The sequence below is a fragment of the Dromaius novaehollandiae genome, chromosome W (genome assembly GCF_036370855.1).
Source record: "Dromaius novaehollandiae isolate bDroNov1 chromosome W, bDroNov1.hap1, whole genome shotgun sequence".
Taxonomy (NCBI): Eukaryota; Metazoa; Chordata; class Aves; order Casuariiformes; family Dromaiidae; genus Dromaius; species Dromaius novaehollandiae.
Window position 1 is genome coordinate 45,756,550 of NC_088130.1, and position 18,625 is coordinate 45,775,174.

The 18,625-nt window shown below is 43.0% G+C and overlaps 1 protein-coding gene and 1 long non-coding RNA gene across 2 annotated transcripts in view; one reads left to right on the forward strand and one right to left on the reverse strand.

Moving 5' to 3' along the window:
- The window catches only part of LOC135324432 (cardiomyopathy-associated protein 5-like), a 45,669-nt gene that overhangs the window by 541 nt on the left and 26,503 nt on the right, over window positions 1-18,625 (forward strand). The window contains exon 2 of the mRNA XM_064500736.1: window positions 5,825-18,158. Coding sequence (XP_064356806.1) covers window positions 5,825-18,158 — 12,334 coding nt within the window. The remainder of the gene's footprint in view (window positions 1-5,824; window positions 18,159-18,625) is intronic.
- Window positions 276-7,346, reverse strand: LOC135324433 (uncharacterized). Its single transcript, XR_010385809.1, has 3 exons — window positions 7,219-7,346; window positions 6,910-6,960; window positions 276-410 (listed from the first exon to the last, which is right to left on the reverse strand). It is a non-coding gene; the product is annotated as an uncharacterized LOC135324433 (long non-coding RNA).

Genomic DNA, 18,625 nt, shown 5'->3' on the forward strand with positions numbered 1-18,625 from the left:
GCGTTTTAATTTGTTCCTTCTACTGTCCTTTCTTCCTTCCCGCTTGTCCCTCCCTCTTCCCCTTTCCCAAAAAAGGAAAAAAATGTTCTAAAAGTCCTCTGCCACAGATTGGGATGTGTGTGGCTGATTTGGGGGCTGGAATGAGGCATATTACACTGCTTTGATTTTTAATAAGTCTTGCGCAGAAACCATTTGTTGTCCTACCGTAAGGAAAATGCGTGGCGAGAGCCTGGCTGGCTGCAGGACGCAGGATCGGGCTCCGTGCTGCGCAGAGCCGCCTGCAACTCGATCCCGGCAGGCAGGTGCCCTTGGCTGCGCAAGCGGTGCCGGCGTCCAGAAGAGACAGGGAGGCCTGAAAGTGCACCTGGGTGTATCATGTTGCAGGACTTCTTCCATATCTTGAGCAAAGCCTGTCAGTTTTAAGTGGATACCATAGAAAGAGCCAAAACCAATAACATTAATGTTTTTCTTAAGAAATTTGAGTCATGCAATTCCTAAAACCTAAGTGCTGTGGAGCCATCCTTTATTTACAGCCCTTCTGAGTATGTGACACTCCGAAGCTGTTTCTAGCTTTACCGATCTTTGTTGGAAGAGTAAGGGGGCAGAAAAGAGGTGGTGGGACTCTGCACATCCTAAACCATCCTGAGAGTTGTGGGGAGGAAAGCGGAGGCCAGGACACTAGGAGAACATCCTTGCAGCGAGAAGGAAGAGCTAGTTTTCCAGAGAAATGGGTGGACGCTCCCAAAAGCAAAAGCTGATTTTCTTCTGAGGGTTGTTTCGCTTTTCAGCTGCATCCTGGCAGAGGATGGACCACATAACTAAAAAGGTTAATTGCACATGTGTGTAACTATAACCATAAATGAAAACCAACTGCAGCCAACGGAAAGGAGTTACTCATTGCAGACACTTAAAACACAGTTAATCAACTGGGTATTTTTAATGCTGTCTACAATTAAATAGCAAATACTGCTATTCAAAATTAGAACACAGGTAGGAGTGTTTGACATCTCCCTTACAGGGTGTGCTCACCACCGCAGTTAGCTCCCTGCCACTCCTGGGACGGTGGCTTTTCTTTGGGGCCTGTCTGCAGACCTTCTGGCTGGGAGCCTCTGCAGCGCAAACTCAAGCCTTGCATCGCAGGGATGTTAAATTTGGTGTTTGACCAAATCATAGCAGTCGTTCCCTTTAGCTCTCGGTATTGCTAAGAATTGCATACTGTTCATTATCTGTCCATACTCAGTTTGATAATAAGATAGGTCAGGGTTTGCTAGAGAGGCTTCTAAACAGCTGTGCTCTGTGGTAACCGAGTATATTTAACCATACTATTGAACTTTGATTAGTTTAATTAGTCTAATGAAGATGTAAAATTTTGAGTTTTGGCACAGATATAGTAGCAGTACTGAGAGCTCAGAAATAGCCTATTAATGTTAAATAAAACCGATTCTTTAATGCTTAAATTTTGCAAATGTCAGTATGGTTATTGAGCTTTAGGTCTTCTCTGATGCTTGCTGTGCATGAAGAACTCCAAGGAAGTGTTGGCTAAGTAAGGATACAGGGCCAAGCCCAGAAGATGTACTCGTTCAGTCTGTAACTTAATTATTAGTTTATAAACGTGTTTTAAAACCCCTATTGCAGAACAGAACTTCTTTAGTGGTTTGAAAATACATATCAGAGGAGATGTGACCAGTACCTAAACTTGGCTAAAGACAGTCTGTGCTGGACCCTGATGTCACTGGTTTATTTTTAAGACCTCTGAGCTGCCCGCTGCTTTGCTGTTTCTGTTCTCCGCGCAGCTGAATAACATCTGATTCTGCAACGCAGCGACCAGCAGGAAACTGCTCACTGCCTCCCTCTATTTCCATTGAAATGGATATAATCTCTCTCAAGCATGCTAAATATTCCCATTCTTATTTTCTAAAAGCATTACGCTGCAAAGTGGCAGGCCCAAGGTGAGAAAGTGCTTGCGGGGCAGGGTCAGAGGAGCCTCCCAGAGAGGCCCCCGAGACCCTGCTCCCTCTGTGTCACTGCCAGACCCCGGGCTGGCCTGCGCTGCTGCTACTCCCATCCCTCTGCCGCAGCTGGGGCTGCAATGCCCCCCACGCAGGGCACTTCCAGCTGAGAAAGTGCGTTCCTCTAGGAAACCTCCCACAGTCCAGAAGTTTCTTCTGAGTGTATGGGGGGAGGGAAAAAAAAAAAAGCAGCAGCAGAGCTTATGACTTGCCCAATAATTATGAGAGTAATTGCCCATAAAGAGTGGAAAAGTTGGGTATTTATGTCTTTATCAGTCTTTTCAATGTAATCTTTAAATCATTGTGCGTTTTCTAATACAGTTTTTCTTACAAACAGACTACCATGTGGTGTCAGGATGGGTTATGAGGATGGAATAAGGCATCGTGTCCTTGTCTGCATAAATAACCCCCCTCCGATGTTCGGAGGGTTTGTGCAGCCTGTTCTGGCCTTTGGGTACTTTGCTGTGGGAGATGATCATCTTGACAGATGTCTATTGTTTCTAGTGCCACGTAGCGTTAGTAGTTTAAATAGTGAAAATATTTTGGAAGGAAGTGTTGTATATTTTAAGGAAAATAGCAGACATGAGTATGAAGTTAACAGGTTTTAATTTTTGTATTGTTAACTGTGAGATTAAAGTCCAACTGTAGAAGGATAACGCCGAACTGATTTACCTATCCACTAGAATATCTCTCTCTCTCAAATTTAGCTGATTTGCATTACAAGACAGCTCATGTTAAATGATTCTGTCTTTTATACCTTTCCAAACTGATTTCCTTTTCAGTGAGAAAGTGTCAGGACCTGTCTGTATACAGGGCTTGTATTAAAATGGCACTGCAGCCAGTTTATATGCACTTCCCTGTAGCTGGCTGGCCTGGAGTGGATATGGGGCTGCTTTTATCTATTCATTTAGAGATAATCTCCTACCAGGAAATGGGGAGAAAAACCAGGAGCTCTGGAAATTGTCTTTTGTTTTGTTTTTTTAAATGAAGCAGTCCTTTCAAAGGAACCGTAGGAGGATCCGAGGTGTGGAGGCTTTAGAGTCAGGTCTGGCTTGGGATAAGCAGTGAAATGGATGGAAGGGGAGGCCGAGCGGAGAAGCGGGCTGCCCACACTGCGTGGGAAGCTGCAGCGTCCGAGCGAGCGAAGGAGACGCACGCTAGCAGGTGGGTGGTGGGGATGAACGGGGTGGGAAGGGCCATGCTGGTGACTCACGTTTACAAGGAAAAGTTTGCTGTACCCTCCCCAAAGTGAAGTAAGAAAGATGTGGGGAAAGGGTGTCTAACTTCAGTTTTCTCTCCTAGACCCTGAACTGGGTTAAAGCAGCATCTTTGCAAAGATGAGGAATGAAGTAGCATGTCGCACGGGAACACGTGTCGTTTGGCAGGCTGGGTGCTGCTGAGGTAGCGATGGTTTTTGTATGCTCTATCACACAGATTAGTTAAACTCACCAGCTGAAACACTTGGGAAAAACCCTCCACTCTATACTTTGAAGCTCTGCGTGCTTCCTGAAGAAAAAGCAGGTCAAGTATGTATTTCTCGCCATAACTGTTTATGAAGGACTGAACTTTACGCACGTAATAATTTTCAGTCATCTCAAGCAAAGAGGCCGAATGTATACCTGTAATCACAGGTAGCAGAGATGTTTTGCACTATATATATGAATGAAACATGTGAAAAGCCTGGCTGTGTTTTTTGTTCTCTATCAGAGGGTACAGAGGAAGGTTAAATAGTTAGATCAGTTGAAGTAGGAGCCCTGCTCTGCATGGGTTTGTGGTTTTGGTTTTTTTTAAGTTATACCAGGTAGCGTGGAAAAGTAGGTTAAAAAAAGTGAAGGCTATCTATGTGTTAAAGAACCTAAAAAAAAAAGAAAAAAAAAGTATATGTATATCAGGCATCTCTTAGAGTGGACTCAAATAAACCTTGATAGCTTCCTCAGTACTAATGCTATTGGTGTTTTGGTTTGTTTTTTTTTTCTTTGGTACGCACAAGTCAAGCTAATCTCAAGCCATGACACTGGCTAAGGAAGAACTAGCAGCAAAGTTGAGATAGATTTATTTGCTTTGTATTATCTTCCCTTCTGGAGCTAGCAAGGCTTTTTGGCTTTGGTTTTGTTTGGAGGTAGGGGGTCGTTTTGGCTAAGACATCATTATTTGGTATTGCACTGTCAGACCTGCCTTGAATTGTGGGCTGTAGCCCAGGCCGTCCCGCCAGGCACAGTCTTCGGGCCAGCCTGGTCAGCAGAGCTGGCTTCCAGTCCCGTCGCTGGGCTGTGGAGAGCGCGTTGTCCTCACGCGGCCGGCCAGGCCGTCGGGGACGTGCTGTGGGACCTCAGCCTGGCCCAGGCCCGCGCAGCTCCTGCCTGCTGCACTCCTGCGAGCAAAGTCCCCCGGGCGCAGAAACGTAGCCTTCGCAGCGCTCGAAGCGTTGGCATTAGAAGTGCTTTTTTCTTCCGATAGACACCAAGCAGTTTTTGCTCTTCACAGAGTCTCACAGTTTGACGAATTTGCTGGATCTAGACATTGCGGCTCTGCTCAGTTTCCTGTTCTCCTCTGTGGGAGGCCTCTGTCCCACACCGCGTGTTCGGCGCCCTTCGCAGCGGCTCCGAGCGCCCCGTCGGGGTCTGCCCCACCTCTGCAGGCCGGGTGTCCGCAGCGCCCTCGCCGAGCGGAGCGCCGGCCTGCGGCGGTCCGTCAGGCCGGTTCGGCTTCTCGGATCCCGTAGGCAGGAGCCCGCGTTTCTTCGCCTTTCTTTAAGGAAGTGCTTTACCTTAATCACATAGAAAGCGACCCCTCCCTCTGGTTAGTGGGACCAGCGGGACCTTGTGCGGCCGCAGGTTTGCAGCCCTCGTGAGAGCGGCCAAGGCGTCGCCTCTGCGCCGCTGGCTCCCCTCTGCTGAAGCCTCTGCCTTTGCCGGCAGATACCCTGCTTTTCCCTCTGTCAGCTGCTAACGTGGCTTCCCTAAATGAACTACTATCTACTCAAGGAATATGGGGCTTCAGCCTGTTACGGGTTACCCTTTCTATGTTTTTTGAAATAAGTATTTTAACTATAATAGTATTATTTTAAAAGTGATCCTATGTTTTTACTGTCTTTTAATTGCTTTTACCGTTCTTTTACTCTCTTATTTCTAAGACTTTTTTTCTAAAGCTTCCCAAGAAATGTTTCTCCAGCTTTTTTTAATTGAGAGCAGATCCAATTGCAGCATATGATAGCATACTGGTTGCATATTATAAGGTTTAAAGTTATCTTCATAAAATATGGTTATTTCATTGTGGGGGGCTTAGTATATTTTCGTTGTTGAGTGTACTATAAATTACTTTGTTAAATATGTGGGGTGCTTTGAGAATGAAACATACACAGGGAAAATATCAAAGTAGTGGATACTCTACTGCTTTGCGCATTGTATAATTGCTTACACTTTGGCAAAGCAAGTGTGAGTGTTGTTAAAACGCTGACAGTATCTTATGTGTGTTTAGTGCAAGGTTTAAATTATACTGTGAGATAACCAGGCACTGGAGAATAGGGCCCCAGAATCAGTTCAGTCTCGCAGTGGTAAAGCAAGGTCAGATCAAAGACTGTTTTTCCTGCATTCTCAAGAGCATTTACACATCTCCACTTAATTGAAATAACCTTGCAACATGAAGTCTTACAAAAATTTACCTAAAATATATTTGTCAGATGAAATATAATATTGTTTATGCTCATATTTCTTAATTCATGCATATGCATTAGTTTTGCAAGTTTGAAAACTATTTTCACTTTAATGCATTGGATTTTACTGCAGGTTTTTTGTTTTGTTTTTTTTTTTTTAAAGTTTAAAGGCTCTTATCCAGAACGAAGATGTGAAACCCAAGCTGCAGTACATCATGAATAACCCTTCCTTTTCTATGGTAACAGTTCAAAGTGAAGATAGTGGAATAACCTGGGAAACCAGCTCAAGCAGATGTTCTACTCCCTGGACCTCAGAAACTAGTACAACTTCTGATCTTTATAGTATGGAAAGTTCACCAGTAGGTTCTCCTCCAGGAAAAGTTATTTTTATTATGGATGAAGGTAAGATTATTCGGAAAAGGAAGCGTAAACCTTCAAGTAGGGCGATGATGCCTACAAATCTGAAGGGAGGCCAGGGCAATAAAAAACGTGACTTTACTGGAATGCAGAGGCAAGAAACAAGAACTGTTCTAGCAGATGTGCAGGGCTCAGTGTTAAATGTTGAGCAAATGGAAGCACAAGATACAGATGAGGAAATGTTAGAAGACAGAGAAGATCTGGAAAACATTGCAGAAGAACCAGTAAAACGTGCTCCAATAAGATCAATTTTTCGAGAAAGCAAACTGAGAAAAGTAGGGCCAATCCTTGGAGGACCAGTAAAAGCTAGAATCCAGCTGTTCAATTCAATTTTTGGAGGAACTGGGCCCTTCCCTGAAACACTAGAAAAAACTAGAATCCAGAGATCTAGTTCAATTTCAGGAGAATCTGAACATTTTCCTGAAACATCAGTAAGAGAAAGATCACAGAAGTTCACTTCATTTCCAGAAGGAACACATCCAAAACCTTTTCAGAAAGCAAGAAGTAGAAATCTTGAAACACCATCAGAGAGAAGAAGAGAGCAAAGACGGCAGCTCGCATCACAAACAGATCAAAGCTATTCGTCACCTACAGTGCCTCTTGAGAAACGGCTTCTTAATAAAGATGACGTTTCATCTCAAAATATTAAACCTGTTCAGACGAAAGATAAACCTAGCACATTTTCAAACTCTGGTGCAGAAATAACTCTTCAGTGTGAAGAAAGAAAAGAAAGGCAATCTCTATCTGAGACTCCAGGTCAGGTATTGGGACGGTCACTGGAGTCCTGCCTTCCTGAAGAGGCAATGAAGCAGCGAAGTTATGCACACTCACCTGTGGCCAAAAGAGCAATAACACAGCAGTCAGCGTCTGTTCCACTAGATTCTGGTGATAAACCAGAGAAAAAAATGTCACTTCTTTCAGCTGAGACTCCAAACCAGAAACCAGACCGATCACTGCTGACTGCGCCTGGTCTTCTGGATGAACTGAAGGAGCAGGAAATTCAGCCACAGTCTGTTCCAGCAGATTCTATTAATGAATTAGACAGACAAGCTCCCCAAACTGTTTTCCCTATGTCTACAGCACCTCTGTCAGAACATCCTGAGAAAGAAGTGCAGAAGTCAGCAATTCAGTCTTACTTACCGAGTGCTCCATCAGCTGAATCCAAATATTCCACTCCATCAGAAACAAGACAGGAGGATGTGATTCTGCATCCATCTAAAACTGCACAGTCAGAACCTGAACATGTGTTTTTATCACATTCTGTAGATGAAGCAGAGAAGCAAGAAACTGAGTGTCACTCGTCAGCAACTGCGCAGTCAGAAACTGAGCATTCAGCTTTACTGTATTCTGTTAAAAAAACAGAGAAACAAAAGACCCCAGTACCAGATCCCCCAAAAGTTCATTTAGAGAAGCAAAGTATTCAGACTCATTCTGTAACTACTCAGCCAGAGTCTGAAAAACAAGACTTTCCCCCCTTCATTCAGGAAGTAGAGGAGCAAGAAATTAAACCGTATTTACATATTCCTGAAAAAATAGAATCTAAGTATTTTGGCATTTCATATCCAGTTCACACAGAAACACAGGAAACTCAGAAATCTTCACCTGTAAATACAGCAGTAGATTTGGATCACCCCATTATTTCCACTGAAAAAAGCAAGCAAACAGAGAGTACGCAACTGGAAATGGAACATGCAGATTTCTCATATACCAATGAAGTAACTGAGGAATCAGAAAGAGCACAGATGGAGACAGAGTATCCAGATGTCTCCTTTTCCAGAGAAGAAACAGAGGACTTGGAGAGTGCACAGCCGGAGACGGAGCGTCCAGATTTCTCGTATTCCAGGGAGAAGACGGAGGACTTGGAGAGTGCACAGCCGGAGACGGAGCATCCAGATTTCTCATATTCCACAGAAGAAATGATGGAATTGGAAACTGCGCAGCTGGACACGGAGCGTCCAGATTTCTTGTATTCCAGGAAAGAAACAGTGGAATCAGAGGGTGCACAGCTGGACACAGACCATCCAGATTTCTCGTATTCCAGGGAAGAAACGGTGGCATCAGAGGGTGCACAGCCAGAGATGGAGCATCTAGATTCTTCATATTCCAGAGAAGAAAGAGAGGAGTTGGAGAGTGCACAACTGGGGACAGAGCATCTGGACTTCTCCTTTTCAAGGAAGGAAACAGAGGAATCGCAGAGTGCACCACTGGGGATGGAGCATGCAGACTTCTCGCATTCCAGGGAAGAAATGGTGGCATCAGAGGGGGCACAGCTGCACACAGAGCATCCAGATTTCTCATATACAGGGAAAGAAACAGAAGAAACGCAGAGTGCTCCACTGGAGAAGAAGCATCCAGCTTTTTCATATTCCAGGAAAGAAATAGTGGCATCAGAGGGGGCACAGCTGGACACGGAGCATCCAGACTTTTCTGTTCCCAGGGAAAAAAGAGAAGAATTGCAGAGTGCACCGCTGGGGAAAGAGCATCCAGATTTCCTGCATTCCAAGGAAGAAATGGTAGAATCAGAGAGTGCACAGCTGCACATGGAGCATCCAGATTTCTCATATGTGAGAGAAGCAATGGTGGAATCACAGGGTGCACAGCTGGAGACAGTGTGTCCAGGTTTCTCATCTTCCAGAGAAGAAATAGGGGAATCAGAGGGTGTGCAGCTGGAGATAGTATGTCCAGATTTCTCATATTCCAGGAAAGAAACACTGGAATTGGAAACTGCGCAGCTGGACACGGAGCGTCCAGATTTCTTGTATTCCAGGAAAGAAACAGTGGAATCAGAGGGTGCACAGCTGGACACGGAGCATCCATATTTCTCATATTCCAAGGAAGAAATGGTAGAATCAGAGGGTGGACAGCTGGAAAAGGAGCATCCAGATTCTTCATATTCCAGAGAAGAAAGAGAAGATTTGGAGAGTGCACCACTGGGGATGGAGCACACAGACTTCTTGTATTCCAGGGAAGAAATGGTGCCATCAGAGGGTGCACAGCTGGACACAGAGCATCGAAATTTCTCACATCCCAGGGAAGAAATAGTGGAATTGGTGAGTGCACAGCTGGACATGGAGCATCCAGCTTTCTCATATTCCAGGGAAGAAACAGAGGAATCGGACAGTGCACAGCTAGAGAAGGAGCATCCAGATTTCTCATATTCCAGGGAAGAAATGTTGGAATCGAGGAATATACAGGTGGAAACCAAGCATCTGGAACTCTGTTTCTCCAGGGAAGAAACAGGAAAACAGAAGTCTATTCCTTTGGAATTGGAACACCCAAAGTTCTCTTATTCTCACAGAGAAGCTGAGCAACAAGAAATGGCACAGCTCATGTTGAATCCTTCAGATTTATCATGTTCAATGGAAGAAGGTGAGAAAGAAAACAGTACAGAACTTGAATTGGTGTATGCATCTGATGTATCTGATTCCACTGGAAGAGCTGAGACACAGCAAACGGAGTACCTGCAATCAGAACATTCAGATTTACCATATCGTACAAATAAAAGAAAGCAGCAACAAATGGCCGAAGTAGATTTGGACAATCCTTGTTTGTCGTATTTTGGTGTCAAAGTAGAAGTGCAGCAGGATTCACAGCAGAGAGATAAGCTGTATTCCCTTGACAAAGCAGGGGAAGGACAAACTACTCAACTGCAGTCAGAGCATGCAGTTTTATCATATTCTCCTGTGAAAGAAAGGCAACATAAAACTTCACAGCTGAATTTGCAACAAACAGATGCATCATATTCCACAGGCAAAACAGAACAAGAAATGTTACAACCAAAGTTAGAACAAGCAGATTCACCATATTCCTGTGGAGAAGCAACACAAGAAGCTGTACAAAAAGATTTAGAAGGTCCTGGACTGTCATGCTTCATTAGCAAAGCAGAGCAACATGAAAATGTACCATTAGCTTCAGAAAATCTTGATTTCTCATTTACTACTGGAGAAGCAATGCAAGAAGGAATGGAGTCGGGATCTTCAGACCCCTCATGTCCTACTGACAAAGCAAAGCCCCGGGAAGAGGCACCATCAGAGCAGAAGCATTCACTTCCCTTCTACTCCATTGCTGACAGTCAGCAACAAGAAAGTACACCACTGGATTTGGCACAGCCAGATACACTGTACTCCTTTGGCAAAATGGAACAACGAGAAGTAGTACGACGAGAGTTGGAACAACAGGAAACAACCCAACAAAAAGCTACAGAAATGGAACTGGAGCATTCAGATTTGTCAGAAACCTGTGGGAAAGCAGAGCCACAGGAAATGCAACAAACGGATTTGGCCCAGTCAGACCACTCATATTACTGTGACAAAGAAGGACAGCAAGAAATGGCTCAACCAGAGTTAGCACATCTGCCTTTGTCATATTCTTGTGGGGAACACGTGCAAGGAGAAGAAATAGAAATGGAGCCAGCATATCCAGAATGGGCATTTTCCATAAGTACAGAAATGCAGCAGGAAATGATAGAACAGAAATCAAAGCAACCGGATTTTTCACGCTCTGCTGGCAAAATAGAGCAACAAGAAATAATACCTCCAGAGCTGGAGCAAACATTTTTGCCATCTTCCACTGAAAGAACAGCACCACAGGAAATAGAAATGAGGTCAGACTATCCAGATTTGTCATATTCATTTGACAAAGCAGAACAGCAGGAGACGTTGAAACATCCAACTTTACCATTTAGCTCAAAGCAACGAGAAACTGAACCTTTGGCAATAGAACATCCAGATATTTCACCTGAAATCAGTGAAACAAAACCAGGAGACACTGTACAGAGGGAGTCAGAACACCCAGAGCTGGCATATTCCATAGGAAAATCACAACAAGAATCAGAATATTTAGGTTCATTAGAAACCCTGGTTGAAGCAGCACAAGATGAAACTATGCAAGTGGAATCTAAATATCCAAATTTGCCGTGTTCTGTTGGTCAAAAAGACCAACAAGAAACTTCACAATTAGGTGCCAAATATCCAGATTTATCATGTTTCTTGGGTAGTGCCAAAGAACGAGCAACTCTAGAGTGTGAGTCAAAACATCAAGACTTGCCTAAAGTGACCAGAAAAAGCGTTCCACCAGCAACTGCAAAAATAGAATCAAAATATCCAGATTTGGCATATTCCCTTGGCAAAGCAGAAGAACCAGAAATTGCACCATGGGAAATGAAATGCCCTGATTTGTCACATTCCACTGATGAAAGAAACCAACAAGAAATAGTACCGTTGGATCAGAAACATAGCAAATTTTCTATTGACAAAGGAACACAGCAGCAAAACACAAAACAGCAGTTAGAGCAAACGACGTTTTCATATTCTGCTGGCAGAACAGAGCAATTAAAACATGCCCAACAGGACTTGGAACAAACAGATTTATCACTTCCCATTGACAAGCCAAACTACGAAATGGCCCAGCCAGAAATGGAACATGTTGATGTGATATATCCTCTTGACAAAACAGAGGTGCAACAAAGAGTACAACTAGAATTAGAGCAAACAGGTTTAACTTACTCCTTTGGAAAAACAGAACAGAAAACAGTGCAGCCAGAAATGGAACATCCTGATTTGGCAGGTTCTGTGGGTGTAGTAGAACAAGAGGACGTGGCACAGACAGAGCTGGGACATCCTGATATGTCTTACCCTCTTTTCGAAACAGGAGAACTGCAAACTGCACAGTTGAAACCCAAACACCCAGGTCTAGCATATTTTACTGACAAAGTGCAGGAAACTGCAGAGCTGAGGGTGGCACAACCAGATGCATCATATGCCCATGACAAAACAGAACAGTGCCCGCCCGCCCATCTGGAACTGGGCCATGCAGACTTGTCATCCTCTGCTGACAAAGCAGGACAGCCAGGGATGGCGCACAGAGCCTTGGGGCACCCTGATGCAAGGTACTCTGTCAGTAGAGCAGAACATCCACAAGCTGCAATACTAGGAGGTCCAGATGTTTCATCTCATAGTGAAAAAGCAGAGCAAAAAGGAATGTCAAAACTAGAGTCAAAACATCCTGATTTGTCATATTCCTTTGATAAAACACAGCCACAAGAAACTACACAACTGGGGTTAGGAAAACCAGATCTCTCATCTTTGCCTGGCAAAGCAGAGCAACCACATACTGCTCAGGAGGACCTGGAGCAATCGGGCTTCGTGCATTCTTTCAACAAAGCCAGACAACGAGAGAAAGCCCAGCCAGAACTGGAACATCCACAGTTATCTTATTCTGTTCATGAAGCAGAACAAGAAACTGCACATGAAAAATCAAACCATTCAGATTTATCGTATGCTGTTGGCAGATTAGAGCACCATGAGATCATACAAACAGAGGCAGAACAAATGGATTTATCACGGCCAATTGGCAAAACGCAGCAACCACAAATTGCTCAGCTGGATTTGGAATATCCAGATTTATCATATTCCATTGTCACAGTACAGCAACAGAAAAAGGTTCAACCAGAACTGGAACAGCCAGGTGATTTTTCGTCATCTCATGGCAAAGAAGAACAAAGAGAAAGTGCAAGAATGCAGTCAGATCAGCCTGAGTTGCAGCGCTCCATTGGGGAAATAGAAGGCTTGCAAACTTCACAAGTGAAATCAGAATCTGCAGACTTGTCATTTTCTATTGACACAGTAGGACCTCATGAAATAGCACAATCAGAGTTGAAAGAATATGATTTGTTGCATTCTTTTGTCAAAACAAAGGGATCACAGGCTGTCCCACTGGAGTCTGAATATCCAGACGTCTCAAATTCCTTGGGCAAAGTAGAGCCTCCTGATTTGTCCTCTTCCATTAGTAAAGAAAAGCAAACTGCACAACTGGAGTTCAAACAACAAGAAAGAGGAAATTACAAATTACACCCAGAGCAAGCAATGTTATCACGCTCCCGTGGCAAAGCAGAGCAGCCCAGAAGTGCCCAAATGGAAGTGGAAGTCCAGGAATTCTTGTATTCCTCTGGCAGAACAGAGCAACAAGAAATGGTAAAACAGATGTTGGAGCATCCCAATTTATCATATTCCACTGATAAAACACAGCAAGAAGAAACTACACAACTGGAGTTAGGACAACCGGATTTATCATCTTACCTTGGCAAAACAGAGCAACCACAAACTGCTCAAGTGGAAGCAGAACATCTGGACTTGCTACATTTCACTAGCAAAACAAAACAGCAAGGAGTGGCACAACCAGAATTTGAACATCCTGGTTTGCTGCATTCCACTGGCAAAGTAGAGCAGCCACAGGCTCTGCAGCTGAAATCAGGACAGCCTGTAACACCACATCCCATTGAAAAAACAGAGCAACAAGGAATGGCACATCCAGAGTGGGAACTTCCTGATTTATCATATTCCATTAGCAAAACACAGCCAGAAGAAACTACACAACTGGAATTAGGACAACCAGATTTATCCTATGCCCTTGCTAAGACAGGTGAAATACAAACTGTGCGAGGGGAATTGGAACATTCGTTGTATTCTTCTGACAAAACAGAACAAGAAAGGGTATTACCGGAGTTGGGACATCCACAGCTATCTTATTTTGTTAGTGAAGTAGAACAGGAAGCTGGCCATCAGAAATCAAATTGTCAAGATTTGTCATATTCTCTTGGCAGATTGGAGCACCATGAAATCGTACAACTGGAGGTGGAAGAAATGGATTTATCGTATCCAGCTAGTGAATCAGAGCATTCACAACCTGCCCAAGTAGTACTGGAACAACCAGAGTTTTTGGAGGCTTTTGGCAATCTAGAGGAAAAGAAAATGGCCCATCCTGGCTTTTTGCATTCCCTTGGTGAAGAAAAGCAGAAACAGGCACAGGTGGGCTTGGAGCAACCAGGTTTATTATGTTCCCTTGACAAAGCAGAACAACAGGCAAGTGCACAAACAGCGTTCATGCATTCCGATGTTTCATATTCCATGGGGAAAGCAGAACAATTGCAAACTGAACAACCAAAATCAAAATGTGCAGATTTGTCATATTCTCTTGACAAAGTAGAGACTCATGGAAAGAAACAACCAGAGTTATTGTATTCCAACGGTGAAACAGAGCAGCCACAGATTGCTCAGCTGGAGTTGGAGCATACAGAGACATCATTCTTTGCAGGAGAAATGGAGCGGAGGGAGGGTGCCCAACCCAAACTGCAATATGTTAATTTGCAGTACTCTGTTAGTGAAACAGAGCAACCAGAAACGCCTTCTGTATCATGTGCCTTTGGCAGGACTGAGGAGCAGGAAACTGCACAAGTGGAGCTTGAACAATCAGATTTATCAAGTTCTACTGACAAAGTAGAACAGCGTGAAACTGCCCCGCTGAGAGCAGGATGTTCAGAGAAGCAAGACTCTGAGATTACTTCATCTCTAACTACTCAGTTGGAAACTGAACAACAAGATTTATCCTTTCCTGCTGAGGAAGCAGAGAGTCAAAAAATTCAACCTTATTCATCTCTTCCTGAACAATCAGTGTCTGTACCTTTAGGTGTCTCACACTCTGTTTCTGAAACAAAAATGGGAGGAAGTCAGAAGTCTTCACCTGCAACTGCAGGCCTGTCTCCTGAGCACTCAGATTTGTCTTACACCCCCTGTAAAACACAGCAGTCAGAAATGATACAACCTGAGTCAGGTTTCTTTTTTGCAAGGGATACAAAAATTGATCTACATTCACCTGTGGCTGTACAGTCAGAGACTGAACATGCAATTTTACCTGAGACAGGGAGAGAGCAACCTCCACATTTCTTTCACGCAACTACACAATTAGAATCTGAACAATTAAATCTATTATATCCTATAGATAAAGCAGAAGCCCTAGAAAGTCAAGATTATTTAACTGTACCTTCAAAACTGGAGTCCGAACCCTCAGTTACATTTTATTCAGTTGATGAAACATATCAGCAAGAAATTCCATCTTATTCAAAACCTGCCTCTGAATATTTGGTTCCTACATACTCCCTTGCTGAAGAAGAAAAGCAAAGCATGCAGCCATATATTCCCCAAACAGCACAATCAGAGTGTAAACATATAATTACACCAAATGATGAAACAGAACCGCAACAAATTCAGCTATATTCATCTAAAACAGCAAGATCGAAGACTGCACTGTCAGAGAGTATGTGTCTAATGCACACACCAGACCAAGGCAAGCAAGGATCTCAAGATCAGTCATTGGACACAGAATATTTGTCGTCAGAGCAGCTAAGAATTCCCTTCAAATTCACTGCTGAGCAGCATGAGCAAGCAATGCAACCTGATGTGCAGCAAGTGACAAGGTTGGTGACCATGGAGTCAAAGGCAGCTGCTGTAGCAGACCAAGCAGTGTCATCAGATTCATTTGTACCTTTTCATGCATTGCCTGAAAAGTCAATGTCAGTGGTTTTCACTGATGATGAAGAGAAACAAAATATTCCATCATCTTTATCAGGCATAGTAGGCATGCTTGGAAAGCGATCAAACATCGTTTCAAGCAGTTATAATGAAGGAAAGGATAGACATGAAATGCAACCATATTTTACAGAGCAAAAATGCACACCCTCAGAGCAACCAGAAGCTATTTCATCAGATCTTATTTATGAAACTGTGACACACAAACCTCAGCATTATTCTGGTGAAGGGGGCAGCCTTTCTTCAGCAGAGTCAAAGTCCATTTGCTGCATTTCTTCTGATGAAAAGCAGAATCCAGATATTCCATCTTCTTTTGGGCTAGCTAGCTGGCTGGCAGAAGAGGTGAAAGCTCGCTCAGTTACTCCAATAAGAGCTACAGATGTAGACAAGCAAGGAATTCAGCTTTCTCCAAATGAAGCTTCTGATTTTGGAGCAAAACAATTCCCAGCTGGAAGTTGCAAAGAACTTACAGTTCATAGAACTTTAAAGAATAAACCAGGTATATTTGGAGTTTCTGATGTAGTATCAAGTGAAATTTCCTACAGATTGTCCTCAGAAACTAGTCACAGAATTCAAAGGCATGATTTACAATCTTTGGGAAGAGATAATCCAGGTCCAGAAAAAGTTCCAAAGAATGAAACTAGCATTGGAAACCCTACAAAAATGGAAGCAACGCAACAGCCAGGTGTAGACAAAGTACCTGAACATCACCCAAGAGGAAAAGAGGAAGAAATAGAGCATGTGAGAGCTGTAGAAGATAGTCAACATGCTCCAGAACCTACTGAACAAAAAGATCTATTTAATATAATTTCAGAAGGTTATGAAATCCTGAATATTCACGCTCCTACACATATTTATTCTGTGGATCAAGAAGAAAGTAAACACATGCCAGATAAACTGGAATACCTGGAAACAAATCCTTCCTTTAAGAGAAAATTAGCAGATGATGGTCATAGAGCCTTAGCTTCTGGAACAACCATTGAAATTTCAGAAAGCTCAGTGCTGGAAAACCCTGGAAATCATGAACTAAAAGAATTAGTCAAAGATACTGCTGCTGTGGAAACTGGAGAAACAGAAAAGGAAAAGTCGGTGTTGCCAGAAAATAATGATGACACAGTGTTGGACCCTAATAATGGCATGGCTGATATGGATTATTTTGAAAAATATACCTTGATTGATGACAAATCTCCAATTAAGCCAACTTTTGAAAGACCAAGTTCATTGGTTTCTATGACAGCAAATCCTAAGGAACCTGTGGAAGAAGCCCCATCTTTTAAAGAAAGCTCTGAGGTAAATACTTTGGAAGAGGAGTTTTCCTTGCTTGAGGATCTGGATGAAGTCTTTTACGGTACCGTAAAAGGAGAAAGCATGGAATCCTGTGCAAGTGTTTCAAAACTTTTTCCTGTACAAAAATCAATTGACATTAGCAGTAAAAAAGTTATGAATGTAGAAGATGAACAGAAGTCACCAGGGACCCCGCTGTTTGATTCAGAAGAAGGAGTGTTAGAACGATCTCTATTATTTCCTACCACTGTTGCTGCAATTAATCCAGAGCTTCTAGAGGAGCCACCTGCTCTGTCATTTTTATACAAGGACCTCTATGCAGAAGCAGTGGGAGCAAAGACAAAGGAGGAGACTCCTTCTGATGAGGAAAGTGGTAATTCTAATGCATCATTTCCTAGTAGAAATTCAGACACAGATGATGGAACGGGAATATATTTTGAAAAATACATTCTTAAAGATGAAATTCCTGGTAAGGCTGTAGGCCATCCTCAGAAGGATCAGATACCAGAAGATCAGCCTGTTAGTGGAGATATTTCAGTTCAGAGCTCAAGGGAGAAACACAAGCAGTGGTCTAGTGATGTTTCAGTTGTCAGAACTAAGGTTCTTCCAGAAAGGGCGGTTGTGGAGAGAGAGAAAGTCCAGGTCGATAGTGACATTAAAGCAACAATATGTAAACCAATGCATGCCATTCCTTTTGGAAGCAAAGTAAATCTTTCAAGTGCAAGAAGTGCTACCAGTGAACAAAGAGAAGAAGAAAACTTACCTGTAGAAACAACTGAAGAATTACCAGAGCAAACAAGTCACCCAGAGTGTAGGCAAAGAATGGATTATCAGGGAGCTGCACCTCAAGAAGCAGCCAATAAGCAGGAAGAACAACATGAAATAGCGGCAGTTCATCAAATGGAAAAATATATCCCATATGTCAGGACACCAGTTGAAGATAGTGAAGACAATCAATATGCCCAGGCATATCTTTCACATGTCCCAACCATTCAGCCAACAGAGAAGCCAGATGTGCAAAGAGAGGAGCAGCGCCCTGATATTTGTGAAGATCTCACTGAGGCAATGGACTATGATGTGATTACACAAGAAGAACTTCTACAAGATGAAATGTCCTCTGAACTGACACATGAGGAGCTGTTATTTGAAGATAGGGACTCTTTTGAGCATATTGGTGAGAGTTATGAATTCGTAGATGAGCCAGAGCAAAGAACACCTGTTGAACTTGAAGATTCAGGCTTTGTGGTGATGTATCCTGAAAAGTCATCGACAAACATACCTCAAGTTGAGAGTCCACAAAGAGAATCGAAGAAAGCGCAAATAGATACATATTGTTACCACTGCAAGTACCCGATATCTGCTATTGATAAGCTTTTTGGAGAACATAAAGACCATGAAGTCTCAACACTAGATGCTGCTGCAAGCAAGATGAAGGTAAGAAGTCATTTGGGTAAGGGGAAGGAGGTACTGAGGCTAATTTCTCTAGACCTCTTCTGTGAAGTGGCCTTCAGAGAGTAGTGTAGAGACTAAGTCATAGTATATAAAATGAAAGCTTTCCCTAAAAACCTGTGAGAGAGCTGGAAGAGAGAGTTTCTTATCATTAAGGTATTTTCTAGAGTCATAAGCTTGCTAAGATTATGTTTTTGTTTATTCGGATGTTTGAATGACTTTATTTGTATGTGGCTTTTATAGACTTCCCATTTTTTAGCCTTCTAGTTTGTGTAAGTTTGTCTGGTTTGTATGCATAGAGGGAGAAATGGGAGGAGTGATGTTTGTATGAAAAGAGAGAATTTTAGGAAGAGCAGCTCATTTCACCTGACAAAATACAGAAACCTCCATATGCTGGTACCAACATCACCATAAAGTGTTTCCCGTCCCAGTTACATGTGTTGGTTGCTTGG